At 44.5% G+C, this 20,002-nt stretch overlaps 1 protein-coding gene and 1 long non-coding RNA gene across 2 annotated transcripts in view; both read left to right on the forward strand.

The window, feature by feature from the left end:
- The window catches only part of LOC101466822 (platelet-derived growth factor receptor beta), a 46,041-nt gene that overhangs the window by 6,569 nt on the left and 19,470 nt on the right, over positions 1–20,002 (forward strand). The window contains exons 5-17 of the mRNA XM_004556946.5: positions 5,528–5,788; positions 5,924–6,054; positions 6,147–6,228; positions 6,313–6,387; positions 6,496–6,679; positions 7,094–7,209; positions 7,445–7,556; positions 7,788–7,890; positions 7,993–8,101; positions 11,114–11,208; positions 11,354–11,486; positions 12,189–12,290; positions 19,150–19,254. Of these exons, the coding sequence (XP_004557003.3) occupies positions 5,528–5,788; positions 5,924–6,054; positions 6,147–6,228; positions 6,313–6,387; positions 6,496–6,679; positions 7,094–7,209; positions 7,445–7,556; positions 7,788–7,890; positions 7,993–8,101; positions 11,114–11,208; positions 11,354–11,486; positions 12,189–12,290; positions 19,150–19,254 (1,608 nt within the window). The remainder of the gene's footprint in view (positions 1–5,527; positions 5,789–5,923; positions 6,055–6,146; positions 6,229–6,312; positions 6,388–6,495; positions 6,680–7,093; positions 7,210–7,444; positions 7,557–7,787; positions 7,891–7,992; positions 8,102–11,113; positions 11,209–11,353; positions 11,487–12,188; positions 12,291–19,149; positions 19,255–20,002) is intronic.
- Positions 12,306–16,438, forward strand: LOC143420888 (uncharacterized). Its single transcript, XR_013100658.1, has 2 exons — positions 12,306–15,042; positions 15,200–16,438. It is a non-coding gene; the product is annotated as an uncharacterized LOC143420888 (long non-coding RNA).

Here is a 20,002-nt window from a genome sequence, read left to right on the forward strand (position 1 = left end):
GGGAGTATTTCAAAGAAGCAATGATGATAATTGCAAAAACTGTCACGGTTTGCGGGGCAAGCCGTGTGGATTTGTAGTGAGGATCCAAAAGGCGGCAGCTCTGGTGCAGGTGAGTGTTTATTTACAGCAGTGGGTACAAACAGCAACAGGGTGTGAACATGAAACCGAAACCTAAACTGGGTAAACTAACAACACAAACCAGGAATGACGGTGCAGGGAGGTCCGGGGAAATACATACAGGGAGACCGAGGGGAAACAACACAGACGAACCAGCAACTACTATGACAGAAGACACAACTTAAATACACTCAGAGAACACAGGGGGATTACATACAGGTGGGGACACAGCTGGGAGTAATTAACATGACGAGACTAGGGAGGCAAACTGAAAACACTCACATAAGACACAGACCTTCACAATAAAACAGGAACTTACACATGAAAGGACACAAACTAAGAAACGCGGACTAGATACAGGAACACACGGGCAGAACAGAGTAAACACTAACCAGAGGAAGAACAGAACCAAAATCGCGAAGAGAAAACACAAAACGCTGGGTCAAAAGGACCCAGGATCATGACAGTACCCCCCCCTCAAAGGCTGGCTCCAGACAGCCCAACAAAAAACAGCCAGAAAAAACAGAAAACAACCCGACCAGGGCGGGCGGCGGGGGCCCAGGAAGGAGGGCTCGAAGCAAAACAAAACCGGAGCACCAGAAGGCCAAAAGACAAAAACAAAAAACGAGCCCAAAACCAAAAGAAACGAAGCACACCAAAACACAGGAAAAAACAGAGTCCAAAACAGAAGAGTTCAGGGGGCCGACAGCACAGGAGTCCAAAACAGTTCAGGGGGCCGGCCAGGGGGCCAACAGCACAGGAGTCCAAAACAGTTCGGGGGGGCCGGCCAGGGGGCCGACAGCACAGGAGTCCAAAACAGTTCGGGGGGGCCGACCGTGCGGACGGCAACGGCGGCGACGCGGATACAGTTCGGGAGGCCGGCCGTGCGGACGGCAACGGCGGCCACTCAGGCGATGGCGGTCCGGGGGCCGGCCGTGCGGAAGGCAGCGGCGGCCACTCAGGCGATGGCGGTCCGGGGGCCGGCCGTGCGGAAGGCAGCGGCGGCGACGAAGGAGACCACGGAGCAGTTCAGGGGACCGACCCCGACGGCGGTGACGTCCAGCAGGTGGCCCGGAAAATGGCCGGCGATATCGAGGTGCAGAGCGAGGCTTGGGCGGCGGCTTAACAGCTGCAGGACCAGGCGTAGCAGAAGCAGAGGCCGGACCAGGCGTAGCAGAAGCAGAGGCCGGACCAGACGTAGCAGAAGCAGAGGCCGGACCAGACGTAGCAGAAGCAGAGGCCGGACCAGACGAGGATGAAGACTCTGATGAGGCCGGACCAGACGAGGATGAAGACTCTGATGAAGCTGGACCAGGCGACGACGAGGCGGCCGCAGGTGGCGGCTGGACAGGCCCCTCGGACCCTCCAGCGGAGACAGGCGGCTGAACGGGCCCCTCGGACCCTCCAGCGGAGACAGGAGGCTGAACGGGCCCCTCGGACCCTCCAGCCGACGAGGCATGAGGCTGGTGTGGTTCTCCGGAACCGCCAGCTGACGAGGAAGGCTGCTGGACGGGCTCCTCGGGCCCCCCAGCTGAAACAGGAGACAAAGGCCGGAGCGGTCCCTCGGACCCTCCAGCGGAGATACGAGACGAAGGCTGGACGGGCCCCTTGGACCCTCCAGCAGAAGCCATCACAAAGCCAGCAGGCATGGAGTCCACTGGCAGACATGAAGGAAATGGGTGCTGTGCTGAGCACTGGCCCTGCTCAGACAGCACTGACACGGGGCACTTCCCAGGTGGCTGCTTAAACTCCAGGGGTCCAGAATCAGCTGAGGACTGGGACCTAGCCTCTGGGGAAGCCCTGGAGCGGCAAACAGTGCCAATGGCGGCTGAATCATGAAAAGCACCTTGAGTAGGACTTAGGCTTTCTCCCTGCACGGAGTGAACGGGTGGAACCGGTAATGCTGGAGCTACTGGGGCCTGCGCTACAGGCGGCACTGGAGCTACTGGGGCCTGCGCTACAGGCGGCACTGGCCCCGCCCCTCCCTGAGCCTGGTTCTGCAGGAGGTTTCTTCCTGTTAAAAGGGAGTTTTTCCTTCCCACTGTCGCCAAAGTGCTTGCTCATAGGGGGTCATATGATTGTTGGGTTTTTCTCTGTATCTATGAAGCGCCTTGAGGTGACTGTTGTTGTGATTTGGCGCTATATAAATAAAATTGAATTGAATTGAGCATAGACATATATTAATGGTTTATTGCCATTTCGCAGCATACCAAAAGACAAAAAGACATTTTAACCCTCAGCACAACATCACTACTAATAGATGTCACATATTAGTTATTTAAACAGTAATAATTAAATATATTTGCCATACTATAAATAAATATATATAAATACTACATCTATAGATAACAACAACAATTAATACATTTATTGTTTAATTAATAAAACATCAGAAAGTGATAAAAACACATTAGAAATAGCAATAGCTTCATAACAGACCAATAAATCAACACATTTTCATCAGCAGATGTTTGCATGTTCAGTAAAAATATTTCAACAACAAGTTTTTGATTAAAATTATCAATGAACTTACTTTCTGTAAGGTAAGTTTTATGTTGGACTCATGGTTCTTTGTTAGTCCAGTTTAGGACAATGTCTCTGACGTATGTATCATATCAAATATATGTCATATCAAAACAACCCCACACCTGCAGTTGTTTCAGTTTTTCACAGGTGTTTCCTGTCAGCTGGTCAACCTCACTCAGGGGGACATCCATATTAGCCAACCAAATGACAAGCTCCTCCCTTTGTGCTTCAAATCCCTCCCACTCTGAGACAAGGAGCTGAGAGAGAGAGAAAAGAGTCAATTATAAAGAAGAGAGAAAAGTGAAACCCTCCTCAGTAGGTCTGACTCGCATACCTGCAGTCGACCTGCGATGGACTCCAGTTTGGCGTTCACTTCATTCCAGCGGCGGCCACACTCCCTCGCCAATGCCAGTAGCCGAGTCTGCAGCGTGCCCTGGAAGAGCCGAGTTAATGTTTGACTCCTCCTGGTCAGGCTCTCCAGCTGGATGAGCCGAGGTCTCCCCTCTCGCCGCTGCCTCTGAACACAGAAACACAAATTGCATTTTTGCTATTCTTTTCCAGGCTTGATCATGTGGAGGTATTTGGAAAACTGTTTTGGCTAGAGGACGACTGTTGTCTTGCAGAAAGTTAAATCAAATGTATGCGATACACAATCAATTCACAAGAACGCATTGTAAAAGAAAGTCCCATTCTTGCCTGATTTCAACTGAATTCTTCATCAAAACGGAGACAGAATTAAAACGAGTGTTTGCAGCAAATGTGAGCACAAAGCCTCACTTTGTACAAGCCTGCTATTACAGTTCTCCTCTATGCAGACAACGTTCCTGTTTTCAAGGCACAACTTGGATCTGCTGTACAAATCTTATGGATACACACTAAATGAAACAGTAGTGTGCACGACTCCAGATTCTGATCCCTCATCCTAATAGGGTTCCAAATGGCTCACAAAAACCCACATAGCAAATGCTGAGGCTTCAAAATACAAAGTCCATAAACCAATGACTGACATGGGTTTTATCATAAGGGTGATAAATATACAGATTTCAGTCTGTCTTAGAGATTTGATGTTCATTTACCTGCAGATGCACTATACGTGTGTGCTCTGTGGTTTTCCACAACGTTTTGCACATCACTATTTAATACAGGAAGTAGGTGAACTAAAACAAGTCATCTTTCTTTGTGAGAGGACCATATTAATGAAACAAACCTCAATGACATCATAGGGATCCCTAAAGATGCTCCTGCTGCTTCTCTTCCTCCTCATCCTAAGCTTCCTTCTCCTTGTCCTCGACTTCCATCCAATTGTAATTCAATCTAATTGTTTTTCTCTCCCTCCTCTTCCTCATTTTGTTGGAGCTGTGAACAGAATTAGTGTGAATCTGGATTAATTTGTGCAAACAAGAAAAATCTACAGCTTTTTGGTCTTGTGATTTAAGCTGGGAAGATTTATGTGTTGATGCTACCTGCTTCATCTCTACGACTGGCTGCTGAGTGATATTTACACCCTGGCTGGATTACAAACTTTAACCCCGTGCTCAACTTTGGCCCAGCATTGATACCTCTTGTTAGTATAATGACCTCTTCTTGGCTTAATGTATGATGGTGGATAAATGAAATATGCAAAGAAAATTTAACTATATTACAAAAGGACATCTATCTTGGAAACATCAAATGACTGGAGCATAACTTGTCAACTAGTCCGAAAATAAGTTATACAGGAACAGTCAAAGACGCACCTTCATGCTCTTCCAGAATTCAAAGTACAGGTTCATGTGAGTATTTAATGTACGGCTCAGCTCTACTGAATTTCAGAGTTTCTAGAGCAGACACAGAGCTCATGTCAAAACAGGCTTCAGGCGCCATTTTAGTGACTTTAACAATATTATAAATTTTAATATCGGTCTAGCTGACATTACGTTATGTACGCAGCACGCAATTGAACCACATATTTTAGAAGCCAAAGTGTTCTAACGTCACTCTCTCGACCTGTCATTTGGCTCGAAACACATATTCACAAATTGCTCAGTGATAAACATATAGTCAGATCATTTACCTAAGCAGTGTGCTTTGTCAAAACTAAGTAACTGTGTTGGTAATGAACACATAAGTATGTTCATTACATTGACATTCTGTTGTGCAATTGTTATTTACTTGTATTTTATAATTTGACTTACACACTTACATACTGTTGGGTGGTTTGGAAAGTTTACAATAACTAGTATTATCATTATGCTATATTTTCTAATATATATAATAATCTCAAAAGTAATGCCTTAAAGCCAAAAATAGTAATACTTTATTAAAATGTAAAACTAAAGTACAGTATTTGAATGTGTGTATTGTGCCTACTGTTTGTTAACTCACCACATTCATAAATGTCTTAATAATAAATTCCATATTCTATTACCACATTATTTGTGATCAGTGGGTTTGCGGGGTTAGGGGTGTTGGGGGTAGGGTCTTTAGGCTTTGGCCCCCACCCCTGCCACCAGTATATTTTTAAGTATTTCTAACTTTTATTTGAATATTCAGTTTCCTACCATCTGCTCTTGAAGGGTAATCACCAGGTAACCCGCCCTCCCCCTTCGCACACACATGCACACAAACAAAACACACAGTATAATTCACAGCCTCATTATAGTAAATAAATATTTATGCCATTTTACACCATCAAACTTAGATTGCTAAGGATGAAGAACCTTTTGTTCTTTAAAGAACCATTTGTAATAGCTGAAGAACCATCTACAAAATAATAAGGTTCTTTGACGTATGATGGTTCTTTAAAGAACCATGAAGACATCTGAAGAACCATTTAAGAACCATAATTTTTCTAAGAGTACCTGCATTCCTCGTGATGTTCCGTGTTTACCTGTTCCCCCCTCAGGTCCTGATGAATGGTTTGTCCCATTGGATCTGGGTGTGGTGATGAAGGAGGGAGAGGAAGGCACAATTCCCTGCATGGTGTCCAACCCGAACCTCAATGTCTCGCTGTACGAGCGCCCCAGCAGGAGGCTGGTAAGCGGGATGACATATGAGCCGGGGCGTGGCTTCACGGGTCACCTCAATGACACATCATACATGTGCATCGCCACAAACGGAGCTGAGGAGAAGGAGTCGCAGACGTACTACGTCTTCAGCATTATAGGTTTGTGTCTGTCTACCTTCTGATAATGTTTAGTTCACATTTATGCTGAAAGGTTGCCATTCATTCATAAACAAGTCATATTCCTACCTGTCTCCCCTGCTACCTGTATCATTTTTGTGCACCTGCGTATTTCAGTCCCAAAGGTAATGGAAGTGGACCTGACGGTGTCCAGCAGTGTGCTGAAGCAGGGCGAGGTCCTCACAGTAAACTGCACAGTTAGAGACACAGAGATGGTGTTCTTCTCCTGGGGCTTCCCCCGCAGACAGGTACCTGTCTGCCTTCCTGTCTGCTTACCCACCTGTACCTGTCTGTACCTGTCTGTCTGGTGTCACCTAACTATGATGATTTTTCTTTGCAGGAAATTGAGCCGCTGACGGACTTCTTGCCCAATCAGATCCGCTCCTTTGTTAACATCACTGCAGCAACAGTGGCAGATTCAGGTAGGGCGCTCGGTGGCTCAGGTAAAGGTGTGCAGCTTGCTGAGAAACTGTGCTGAGGGAAATAATGCCGTACTGTTCCTGCAGGTGTTTATAGCTGCACGGTGCAGGAGACAACACAGGGACAAACTGTGGTGAAAAATATCACAATAACAGTGCTGGGTCAGCAAACACACACACTCACACACACACACACACACACACTCACACACACACACACACATAGAACAGACACACACATGTAAAGTGTGTTTCTCCATGTCTCTGCAGACCGAGGTTATGTTTACCTGTGGCCCTTAGGTGAGACCAATGTGTCATCTCTCCTCCATCACACGCTGGAATTAAGTGTAGATATTGACGCCCACCCCGCCCCCACCATCATCTGGACGAGACAGAACCAATCTGTTGCCACAGAAACCACTACTATCAACACCACACACCTGTCAGACAGCCGGTAGGTCAGAGGTCAGACCTCAGATGAGGAGAATCAGAATCTTTATTGTCATTGTGTTTGCAAACAACAAAAATTGTAAGCAAACCCATTCAGCACAAGTGAAAAAAGGGCACTTTAAAAGGAAAGAAGTTTATGTGTGCAATACATTTTAAACAAATAAACAAATAAATAAATAAATATAGTATGTACAAGACTTTATATAAGAATGAACAAGTGAGAATACGGTTGCCGCACAGTGCTTCAGACCTTAGAATATTGCACAGTTAAAAAGAAAAAAGAAAAGAAAATATTGCATAGTTGAGGGTTGTGTTTTCGCAGTGATTTATCCCCCGAGTGTATTTATTAATGCAACAGCCCTGGCATATGTGCTAATGGTTGCTAAAATGAGGAGGAGCTAAATGTTTGATTGATTAGGTATGTGAGCACACTGACGCTGGTGCGCGTGCAGATGGATCAGACAGGAAGTTACACCGCAACTATTTCCAATGATGACGACATCAGAGAGGCTACATTCAACCTGGAGGTACAAGGTGAGCCACATGGCCACCAGGTGTGTATGCCACATCATGTGACATCATGCTGTCATTTACAGACCTTTTGTGTGCATGCTCAGTAACGAGTGTATTGTGTGAGCTGAGGAGTAACATTATCACATGACCTCAGGCTCCGCCTCCTAGCAGACATCTGTGTATGCATTTAAACAGAGGGCACATTTTACTTTTTAATAACACGTGTGTGTGTGTGTGTGTGTGTGTGTGTGTGTAGCTCCACCCAGGATCACATCCCTGTCAGAGGTCAGGAGTAACGCTGTGCTGTGTGTGAGTGAGGGAGCTCCACCCCCCTCTGTTACCTGGTACACCTGTTCCAGCTCACACAGGTAAACACGCACGCACACACACACACACACACACACACACACACACACACGCGCACACACACACACACACACGCACACACACACACACACACACGCACACACACACACACACACACACACACACACACACACACACACGCGCACACACACACACACACACACACACACACACACACATAGTGTAACAGTATTGGTGTTACCATGGTGATCCTGTCCTTTAACCTACTGCAGATGCAATCATTTGAATGGCGAGTGGAGGAGCCAATCAAAAGACTCAGAGGGCATGACGCTACAGGAGAACATTACTATGGTGGCAGAGAGAGGTGTCACCCAGGTAACCACTGACATCAAGAGAGTGATGTCATCAGAAGGGAGGGGAAACAGTAACATATTAAGTTGACCGGTGGCTCTGTGTGTGTTTGTTCTACCTGTGCAGGTACACAGCATGCTGACCCTCCAGACTCTCAGCTCTCTGTCGGCCGTTCGCTGTGAAGCCACAAACTCGGTGGGCAGACAAGCGAAGGACCTGCGAGTCATCTCCAGCTGTACGTATCCATGCTGCAGGCGTTTGAGCTCAGGCGGGTTCTCTGAGGAACTGAGGCAGAACGTTCATTCAAACACTGTCTTCAGATGTCTGCTTTAAAACATCGTCCACATCCTGAGCACACAAACAGCTGCTGACAGAGGAGAAAGAGCTCCTCAGAGCTCCTGTCCATCACAGAGGTCACAGGAGTGGCTGAATGCATGAAGGAAGAGATGAAAAGTGAAATGTGACTAGAGAAGTGGAGACAAGCTCATGCTGTGACTTAGACTAACACACCATAACTCATCTGGTCAGCATGTGAACATCGGGATCTCCTGCCAGATGTTCAGTACTTTGAATAAAGGTGCTGCAGATACATGGAGGAGATGATCAGAAGCTGAAGTTTCACTGAGTTTGGTACAAAGACTCAAACATCTCAGGAGGAGCTCAGAGAGACAAAGAAGAATTTATTTCTAAAGAAAATCTACTGAAGAAGAACTGAGGCCTCAACAAAGAGAGCAGCACTGGTTAGGAAAACCCTCAGAGGACGATGATCAGTGCTGGATGTGACAGAGTCAAATCTTCTGCTAAAAAGAGGAACCTGAAATATTACTTGGCTTGGCTCTCTTACTTGGCTCTCGGTGAAGGCGGTCGCACTTTTCTCCTCTCCTCCTTCCCCTTATCTTCCCTGCTTAGCCTCTTGTGTCCTGTCTTGTCTCGCGTGCACTACTTTTCCCTTGAACAGTCTCTCACTGTCGTTCTCTAAAACCTAACAGAGAATTATGGATTTGATCAACTGGTCTCTGAACGCTATTGACACCCTACAAATGCAGGCCATTTACCATTTACCATTTACCCTCTTCTCAACGAGAAGTCTGGGCTCGGGAGAGCCCGAGTGCCCTGGAGGGACTTTCCCTGCTGGATACACGATGGATGGGTGGCAAACCTGGAGGATCTTGTGCCTGGCGGGACTGTCTATCGAGGACGCTGAGGATATTTACCTATTCGGAACCATGATAACAGGGTTCTTGCTGATCGGAGCTGGCTTGGCCCTGACTTATCGGAGAAATAAGAGAGCGGAACCAGCTGTTCAAACCCCCCCTAAGCTGACCGCTGGAATTGAAGCGGTGGGACGAGGCGCGGCCTCCCACGCCGAACGCAGCATGGTTAACACCTTGGAGACGCTTACAGCTGCCGTGAAGACTCAAACTAACACCATTGAGCGTATGATGGGATACATCAGAGAGGGGCCTGCTCACAATAACACCCTTGAGCGAAAGCTGGATAACATCGCAGAACGGCTCACCGCAGCTGTGGGGTCTCAGAACCAAAAGAATGACAACACCACGGAACAGAAGCTTGATACCATCATGGGGAGGCTCGCAGCGCTCCAACGGGAAATCGAGGCCCCAGTGTCAGAGTGCTAAATTCGCTGCTCGCATAAAGGAGAAATCAACAATATTCTACATTTGGACACCACGGCGCCAGCTGCTCAGGCCCAAGGCTGGAGCCCACCAAAACAACTCCCTGATAACGACTGTGTGATGACTATTCTTCCCGCCCCATGAAGGACACCTGGATCGGCTGGAGGACTGTTTACTTAGCCTGATACAGCGAAGGACACTGTCTCAGCTGAACTATGGACACGCACACACATACACTTACACTGATAAGCACGCACTCATCCCCCTCCCTTCCAAACGCCTTCGATGCTTGTTCCTGCGGGGGAAGGCAGCGGGTCTGCGTGCCGCGCTGAAATGGTAGCATGGTGCAGGACGACTGCTGTGTTCCTTCGAATCACCCCCCACCCCGCTATCCATCCCCTGTGGCTTGTCATGTGCTCTGATGTTGTGATGCGGACATTAATGTGCTCTCTGTGCAGAGGAGTTTTTTTTTTTTTTTGTTTCCTGTTCTCATGCTGTCCTCCCATAGGTTGCCCAGCGTGTGAAGAGGTCTCTTTTTTTTCCTCTTGTACTTTTCCCAATGTTGTGTAATTTTTTCAGTGTTATTCTCCCAACGCTGCCGATCTCCGACTGTATTCCCTTGTGTTGTCTTGTTGTTGTGTGTGTAAGTCGGGGGGGGGGTCCTATTCCTCTGTGGGGCAACCTGCATATGGCCAATAAAGCATTCATTCATTCATTCATTAAAGAGCCAGGAGAACCTGTCACTGTCTGAGCTGGCAGACCGTGGCGGGGTTAGAGGGTGGACCCAATTGCAGACACATGGAGTGGAGGTGAATGTTTAACAAAAAGCAAGCCGTAATTGTTGGCGGGAAAAAATCAAAAAAAAACAAAACCCAGAGGCAAACAGGGAACTGACAAATACAAAGAAAAGCCTGAAACTTGGAAATGCAGGTGGAGATACACAGGGGACGATGAACAGACGATCTGACTGGTAGCAACGGAGAATACACACATGAGGAAACAGGGAACAGGAAGGGAACACAGCTGTAACTAATCGAAGAAGATGAGACATGGAGAAAGCAAAACAGAAACCGGCACCTGACACAGACTGTCAAAGTAAAACAGGAGGCACACGAAAGTAGAAACAGGGATGACAAGAGGGAACAAAAGTGAGGCACAGGAACATCTAAGCACTAGAAATCATTAATAACCAGAAACAATATCAATAATCGCAAACATAAACACGGAGTCACTAGACTCCGCATCATGACAGAACCGGCACCCTCCCCTCACCCCCACCGGTCCTTGAGCCTTGTTCTGCTGGAGGTTTCTGTCTCTTCTTTAGCTTCTTTACCTTACAATATAAAACGCCTTGAGGCAGTTGTGGTGATTTGGCGCTATATAAATAAAATTGCTTTCAATAAGAGAAGCTCTATTTAGGATAAACCCACAAGAAAAGATGATCAGTACTGGGTGAGAGGGATAAAGTCAAGCCTCCTGCTAAAAAAAGTTAATATTAAAACAAAATAATAATTAATCCTACAGTTTTTGGCAGGTTTTGTTTGTTTTTTTGTTGTTTAGGGTAAATTATTGTGTTTATTTCTAACATTTCTTATGTTATCTGTGTTCAGCTCTCCTGTCTCAGGTGGTGGTCTTAGCAGTAGTCCTGGTGTTGGTCATCATTGCTGTCATCTTCCTCATCATCCTCATCATCTTATGGAGGAAAGTTAGTATTCAGATGAAATAAACGTCTAGCTGAACAGTAGTACTAGCTCCATTACTGTTGCATGGACCGTCAAATATTTGCTGCATGTTCATGTAACTTCATGAATCCACCAAAGTATTTGGTTCCGTTTTATTTCTGTGTGTAGAAACCTCATTATGAAGTTCGTTGGAAGGTGATCGAGTCTGTGAGTCCTGATGGACAGCAGTACACCTACCTCGACCCCACCCAGCTGCCCTACAGCCCAACCTGGGAAATAGACAGAGACCATGTAGTTCTTGGTAAGACTGCAAAACCATATTTTATGTAACAATGAGATTAATTCATCAATGTCTCTCCCTCATTGTGCCTTACACGGCACGAGTCTTTGTGTCCTGGGTTTTGTCTTTGGCTCCAAACAGGTATAAACCTGTTTTTGCCTTCAAACACTTCTGGATTGTTTTCACATAATTTTCAGTGTGATTATTGATCTGCTATCTATGGAGCTCTGTCTCAGCAATTTGACTCTCAGTGACCCTCATCCTACCTCCACTAGGTGTGAAGATTGATGATTGTGCAGCTGAGGATTCTGGGCCATTCATGAAGGCGTTTCCTGATTGTAAACAGAAATTTCCCCTGGGAGATTGTGTTTCAGATGTTTTTCAGATCTTCCTCATGCTGCAGAATATATTCAATGTTCCAATGAGCACTTGGAACAAACTGCAAATCTTTGATTTCATCAAGAAAGTCATCAAGAAACTCAACCAACCACGATACTGTCCAATCACACCTGAGCCTGAGAAAAAATGGGACAACTGTGTATAAAAACTCAATTCCTTATCAGATTCTTTTATATCAAAGCTGAAATTCACATTTGGACTGAATCGTTCCACATCTAAAGACTATGTTACTGACCTTTAAGCTTTGGAGTAAGTTGCAGTTTGAAGTAAGATGAGAAAGTCATTCTATCATCGCAGAAACCCCATCTGCCTCTCTGTCTTCAGGACAGGTGCTGGGTTCAGGGGCTTTCGGACGTGTTGTTGAGGCAACCATCTCTGGTCTGATTAATTCTCATTCTACAAAGGCGGCCGTGAAGATGGTCAAACGTACGTAGCTGTCTGTCTGTCTTTCAGTCTCTCTGACTGTCTGTCTGTCAGTGGTTTGTATCATGTCTATCTAACAGACTCCAATTTGTGCATGTAAATGGAGAGTCTTCTTCACACACTTCACACAAGTTTAATTATGGAGTTGCACAGGGTTCAGTGCTAGGACCAATTCTGTTTACATTATACATGCTTCCCTTAGGCAGCATCATTAGAAGACATAGCATACATTTTCACTGCTATGCAGATGACACCCAGCTCTATCTGTCCATGAAGCCAGATGACACACACCAATGAGTTAAACTGCAGGAATGTCTTAAAGACATAAAGACCTGGATGGCCGCTAACTTTCTGCTTCTTAATTCAGATCAAACTGAACTTATTGTACTCGGCCCTGAAGATCTTAGAAATATGGTATCTAACCAGATTCTTACTCTGGATAGTAATGGATTGCATTTATAAAGCGCTTTTCTAGACACTCAAAGTGCTTTACAATTCCACTAGTCAGTCACTCTCACATTCACACACTGGTGGAGGCAAACCACAGTTATAGCCACAGCTGCCCTGGGGCAGACTGACAGAAGCGAGGCTGTCATCGGCCCCACCAGCCAACACCAGTAGGGTGAAGTGTCTTGCCCAAGGACACAATGACCAGGACAGACAAAGCTGGGGATCCAACTGGCAACCTTCCGGTTACAAGATGCGCTTCCCAACCCCCTGAACCACGGTTACCCCGTGGATGGCATTACCTTGGCCTCCAGTAAACTGTGAGGAACCTTGGAGTCATTTTTGACCAGGACATGTCCTTCAATGCACATATTAAACAAATATGTAAGACTGCTTTCTTCCATTTGTGCAACATCTCTAAAGTTAGAAATATCCTGTCTCAGAGTGACGCTGAAAAACTAGGCTGGACTACTGAAATTCATTATTATCAGGATGGCCTAAAAACTCCCTGAAAAGCCTTCAGTTAATCCAAAATGTTGCAGCAAGAGTCCTGACAGGGACTAGAAAGAGAGAGCAGACTTCTCCTGTTTTGGCTTCCTGTTAAATCCAGAATTCAAAATCCTGCTCCTCACATACAAGGTCTTAAATAATCAGGCCCCATCTTATCTTAATGACCTTGTAGTACCATATCACCCTATTAGAGCACTTCACTCTCGCTCTGCAGGCCTACTTGTTGTTCCTAGAGTATTTAAAAGTAGAATGGGAGGCAGAGCCTTCAGTTTTCAGGCCCCTCTTCTGTGGAACCAGCTTCCAGTTTGGATTCAAGAAACAGACACTATCTCTACTTTTAAGATTAGGCTTCAAACTTTCCTTTTTGCTAAAGCATATAGTTAGGGCTGGACCAGGTGACCCTGAATCCTCCCTTAGTTATGCTGCAATAGACATAGGCTGCTGGGGGATTCCCATGATGCACTGGGTGTTTCTTCTTCACTCACTAATAGACCTCTCTGCATTGAATCATATCTGTTATTAACCTCTGTCTCTCTTCCACAGCATGTCTTTTATCCTGTCTTCCTTCTCTCACCCCAACCAATCACAGCCCTCCCTGAGCCTGGTTCTGCAGGAGGTTTCTTCCTGTTAAAAGGGAGTTTTTCCTTCCCACTGTTGCCAAAGTGCTTGCTCATAGGGGGTCATATGATTGTTGGGGTTTTCTCTGTATGTATTATTGTAGGGTGTAAATTACAATATAAAGTGCCTTGAGACAACTGTTGTTGTGATTGGTGCTGTATAAATACAACTGAATTGAACTAAATTGATTGAAACATTAATTAAAGGCAGGACTTCTTTGAGCAGTTTTATAGGAATGGGGTCTAAAAGACACATTGATGGTTTGGAAGAAATATTTACAAAGTTAACTCAGAAAGATCAATTGGAGAAAAGACTCTAAATGAGTATCAATGGTACTGAAAGTAGCTGTAGATAATGTTACATCTGTGAGATGATTATGAGTCATTTTTTCTCTAATGGTTAAAATCGTATTTGCGAAGAAGTTCATGAAGTCATTACTAGTTAACGTTAAAGGGAGGGTTGGCTCAACGGTGCTCTGACTTTTTGTCAGCCTGGCTACAGTGCTGAAGAGAAACCTGGGGTTGTTCTTATTTTCTTCAATCAGTGATGAATAGTAAGATGTTCTGGCTTTGCGGAGGGCTTTCTTATAAAGCAGCAAACTATTTCTCCAGGCTAAATGATGAGCTTCTAAATTTGTGACATGCCATTTTCTCTCCAGCTTACGAGTCATCTGCTTTAGGCTACGTGTTTGAGAATTATACCACGGAGTCAGGTACTTCTGATTTAAGGCCTTAGTTTTCACAGGAGCTACAGTATCCAGAGTCGTACGTAGTGAGGAGGTAAAATTATCCTCCTAAGACCCGAACTCTTCCACAGCATGCATTTTTAATTTCTCTTTGATATTTGGGCTGATTGGGACCCGATGAATGTAAAAACAAAGAATCACCAGATTTTTTTTTTACCTAATTTTTGTTTCTAAGAAAAATCAGAGCCACATATGAGGATATTTGTTTAAAATTTCGATAGAACAGTAGCAGTATAATGTCCTCGTAAGTGGATATCAGGCAGTTTTAGAGCAAAATTGAGTATTTTGGTCTAAATAACCCAAAATGTGATGTCCACATATGTGGAAGCCAGGTCCTAGGAGGTTAATAGCAAGATGATCGACCTCTGTTGGAGTAGCGTTCAGGTAGCTGCTCTGCTCTGTGTTGGTACAGGGCATTGAAGATGATAACAGTGGGTGTGTGGAGGTAAACACAGATGACACGAGAGCTCTCGATTAACACTGCTGGTTTATTACTCATCACCACACAACTGAATACGTTTCCCTCCAAAACACAGCAACAACACTTCCTGAGAACTGGGTGTGAGTGGAGCCCTCCAGTGGTCCGCCACAGGTGGATTATATTCTTAAACTTAGTTACAGCACTTTCAGAAAGTCATCTACTGTGATGAAGTCAACTCTCCGCTGCTGTGTAATCAATTATTGTAAATGTAAATGTTATCAGGAAATGTTTAGGGTAAGGAAATGATAAGGACACACTGATGGAAAGTCTCTGGACCCTGCTGTTCAAAGATGGACCAGTCTGTGAGATCAAGACAGTCCTATAGTTGGAGAAGAACATCACCTGCTTCATGTCACCATACACATGGTTGACTGTCCTATCCCCCTGGTAGAATCCTGAACAAGTTGGTGGAATTTCAATCCAAAGTAAAGTCGAGGCTTAGGCCGAGGCTGATGTCTGTTAGTTCCTGATGACTGAAAGTGATCAGTGAGTTGCAGGAAGGAGCAAAGAAAAGGCATGAAAAACCCAAAAAGGTGCACAGTAGTTGGGAGCGCTGTGCTGCTGCATACCTATGTGCTACCGTATGTGCTGCCATCTTGAGGGGGTTTAATACTTTGGCCAGATTTCTAGAAATGAGAGCTGCTCCATCCAAAGTATCCCCTAAGAAGACCAGGTTTCCGCCAGAAACTTTCCCAATTATCTATGAAGCCCGCATCGTTTTTTTGACACCACTCAGACAGCCAGCAATTTAAGGAGAACATGCGGCTAAACATGTCACTCCTGGTCTGATTGGGGAGGGGACCAGAGAAAAATACAGAGTCCCACATTGTTTTGGCAAAGTTACACACCGATTCAATATTGATTTTAGTGACCTCCGATTGACATAACCTGGGTGTCATTACAGCCAGTGTGAAAATATAGTTAGGGCTGGACCAGGTGACCCTGAATCCTCCCTTAGTTATGCTGCAATAGACGTAGGCTGCCGGGGATTCCCATGATGCATTGAGTTTTTCCTTTCCAGTCACCTTTCTCACTCACTATGTGTTAACAGACCTCTCTGCATTGAATCATATCTGTTATTAACCTCTGTCTCTCTTCCACAGCATGTCTTTTATCCTGTCTTCCTTCTCTCACCCCAACCGGTCGCAGCAGATGGCCCCGCCCCTCCCTGAGCCTGGTTCTGCCGGAGGTTTCTTCCTGTTAAAAGGGAGTTTTTCCTTCCCACTGTCGCCAAAGTGCTGCTCATAGGGGGTCATATGATTGTTGGGTTTTTCTCTGTATCTATGAAGCACCTTGAGGCAACTTTTGTTGTGATTTGGCGCTATATAAATAAAATTAAATTGAATTGAATTGAATTGAAAAGCAGTTTCACCAACAGGTTCCTTCAACAGAATTCAGCATTAATGAATCAATGGTAAAGAAGTGGAAGAAGAGCAGTTTTTGGCTTGCACCACATTCCAAACGTGCTTCGTCTCTTTGCCATTACTGTCACCTGGCAGAATTTGCAGATGATATTGCTTGCAGCCGCTGCATTGCTTTCCACCAAAACAGGCGCAGCTTGATGACACACATGTGCTATTGCGGTAGAGCGGTATAGTTAAAATTCCTACTGTTGGCCAGATTTATATAGTTTCTACCGTATACCATTTAAACCGCCCACCCCTATTTATACCTATATGTAGCACTTATGTGGGTTTATATACAGTACCAATGGATAATAACCAAGGTGATTAGTAATATCGGCTAGTATCAGAAGAGTAAGAATGACTCTTAGAGCTCTGGTACAGAGAAATGAATGACAGAGAAACCAGACAAAGCACAGTTGTGTGGCTTAAAGGAAATTTTAGTGATTTAAGCCTTTTTTTAAAAAGATGTTTTTTTAAACAACACAGAATTACAACACATTTTAACAAAGATTTGAAGTATATAAAATTTCCCCCAAAGTAGCAAAAAAATAAATTAAATTAAATTAAATTGTGCACAAGTAAAGAATGAGTCTTTTAGGTCCAAATGGTACCAGTGGGGCCCATGACAAATGGATGTATTGCAACAAAGTTCTGTCCAATGAGAAGTGTGTGCGTGTGTTTGTCTGTCCTACCGCATTACTTGTACAGTGCAGGATTGCAGTCCATCAATGTGCAAAAGAGTGTGCGCACATATGTGTATTGTCCACTAGAATCTCAGGTTGGCTCCAATGAACACTGGAATACTCCGGGATTTGGAATCGCTGAACTGGTCCTTGGATTCGTCCCAAATAAATAAGTATATCACTCCTTTTAAGAAATGGAATAATATGCAAAAAATTATCAGAAACTGAACAAAGTGCATATAATCAATTTCAATAACATGTAAACAGGTGACTTCAGTCTACGAATAGGAATATTAACATAGATGTGCTTCACGTACCATAGGCCTAATAGTACAAGTGGAAATACACTAAAAATTACCTCCACATATCCATTACTGAGCATAGTAAAATAACCAATTGACATCAAAACAGTATAAGGAAGGTGTCGCTCTGTCCTCTATGACTGCAAACACAAAACTGTACTTCATGAACAATATCAGTTTAAATGGTTTTTAACTTGTTAGAGCTTACCGATAAAAATGTTTTAGCCCACCTGCTCTGATCGGCTGTAGAAGCAAGACACTAAAACTTGGGAGCTGGTACTAAAGAGGGACAAGAGCTGCCTAGAGCTTTACCGATTGGCTTACACGAGAGGAGTGGAATAAAACAATAGGCTCTCATCAGAGCTCATCAACACTTGGAAAAAAAAAACCTCTTGTTTAACCAAAACACATATATAAATCTGCGTCCCTTTTAGGTTTACATAAATATATTGATTTTGTTTCACTGTCATTAAAGAAGGACTATAAGAGCAGAAATAATGAACATGAAATTAGATGATTTTAGAAACTGGGTTACACCTATTTCTATATTTATCTATCAATATCTCTGTTTCTACACTAATTTTATATGAGTGCTTGTTGGTTATTGTATATTTGCTACTATGACAACTCAGTTTACCTCTGGGATTAATAGTTTTTCAGATTCTGATTCTGAGTTATAATTTTACTGAATTTACATTTACCCTTAGCCAGCAGTTTTACATTTCCCTCAATGTCGCCTGCTCTTGCCCCTGGAAGACAATTGACTATGATTGCCGGTGTCTGTAGCTTCACATGTCTGAGAACAGAATCATCAATTACCAGAGTTTGACCCCCAGCGGGTGTGTCGCCGAGTGGGGAAAAATGGTTAGACACATGAACAGGTTGGTGGTGTACCTGGACCTTTTGTTTAAGACAATGCTTCCTCCTCACCGTCACCCAGCCGCCCTCTTTCCCCAGCTGCTTGGGGTCTGCCGGGGAATAGCTAGCGGGGCCTACGCTATCTTTGGCTGCCCCAGCTACAGGGGCCTGGCTAGCTATGGGTGAATGAAGGGTGCGAAGCTGAGTCTCCAATTCAGTAATCCTGGCCTCCAGAGCTGCAAATATGCTGCATTTGTTACAAGTATCATTACTGCTAAAGGACGCAGAAGAGTAACTAAACATCTGACACAATGAGCAGGAAAGTGCAGGAGGGACACGTGAAGAGGCCATGCTGCTAGCGAGTGCGTTATAAGCTAAGCTAAGCTAGCAAAACAGTAAAGACACAGTGAGTGAATACTTTGGCTATAAATTAGGTAGTGAGTACACAGAGACTGTGCTTTGGATGAAGTAAGTGAAGATTATGCTGTGAAATAAAATGTTATCTGTAAGTGTTTAATTAAATTGGCTGCACAGGTGAGCTACACAAATGGAACAGGAAGTGATACTCTACCACAGAGAGAACCAACACCAAATGACAGCACCACATACTGTCTAGCTGTGTGTCTGTGACACTCTGACTGTCTGTCTGTCTCTTGTTTGTTTGTATGTCTGACAAACTCTTCCTGACTGTTTTTTTTTTGTCTGTCTGTCTGTCTGAATGTATCTGTTTGTCTGTAGGTCTGTCTCTCTGTTGGTTGGGCTATCTACCCGTCTGTCTGACTGTCTGACTGACTGACTCTGTCTTTTTGCAGCGAGAAGTGATGCAGTTCAGTCTCTGATGTCAGAGTTGAAGGTTTTGGTTCATCTCGGTCCTCACCTGAATGTTGTCAACCTGCTGGGAGCCTGCACGAGAGGAGGTCTCAGTTTACTCCTGATATAATCTTTGTTTAATCCCAAAGTGTTCTTCATATAACCCTAATATCATTCTTAAACAAATCCAGACATATCTCCAAAGGTTGATTTTGTTCATCTGGACGCAGCGTTTTCAGTGGGAGAAACAATTCGTCACTCATCCAAGTGACTTCTTCAGTCTCAGCTGACTGCAGGTTTCCCCAATCTTATAAACAGTACATTTGCATAATTACTGAAACCAGCCCACTGAAGAACCTGGCCTCCCAGCCCATTGTTCCTTCAGTGGTTTCACTGGTTTCAGTCATTTTGCAAATGTACTGTTTATAAGATTTGGGAAACCTGCAGTCAGCTGAGACTGAAGAAGTCACTTGGATGAGTGACGAAACGTTTCTGAAACTGAAAATGCTACACCTCTGTCAGTGCGCCCCAGGGCAGCTCTGGCTACGATGTAGCTTGCCATCACCAGTGTGTGAATGGGTGAATGGCTGAATGTAGTGTAAAGTTCTTTGGGGTCCCTAGGGACCAAATAAAGCGCTATACAAATACAGGCCATTTACCATTTACCATTTTATGTCCAGATGAACAGAATCAACTTTTGGAGATTTACTTACCTGGATGATTGAGCATGCATTAAGACATAATCCAGACATAATTCCAAGCAAATACAGAATTAATCCTCTTCTAATCCTCATTTATTTCTAGACTATTCTTTTCCCGAGTATTCACAAACTAATGTCTATCCTACAGTAAGTA

This window comes from Maylandia zebra, linkage group LG10, assembly GCF_041146795.1.
Source record: "Maylandia zebra isolate NMK-2024a linkage group LG10, Mzebra_GT3a, whole genome shotgun sequence".
NCBI classification, from domain to species: domain Eukaryota; kingdom Metazoa; phylum Chordata; class Actinopteri; order Cichliformes; family Cichlidae; genus Maylandia; species Maylandia zebra.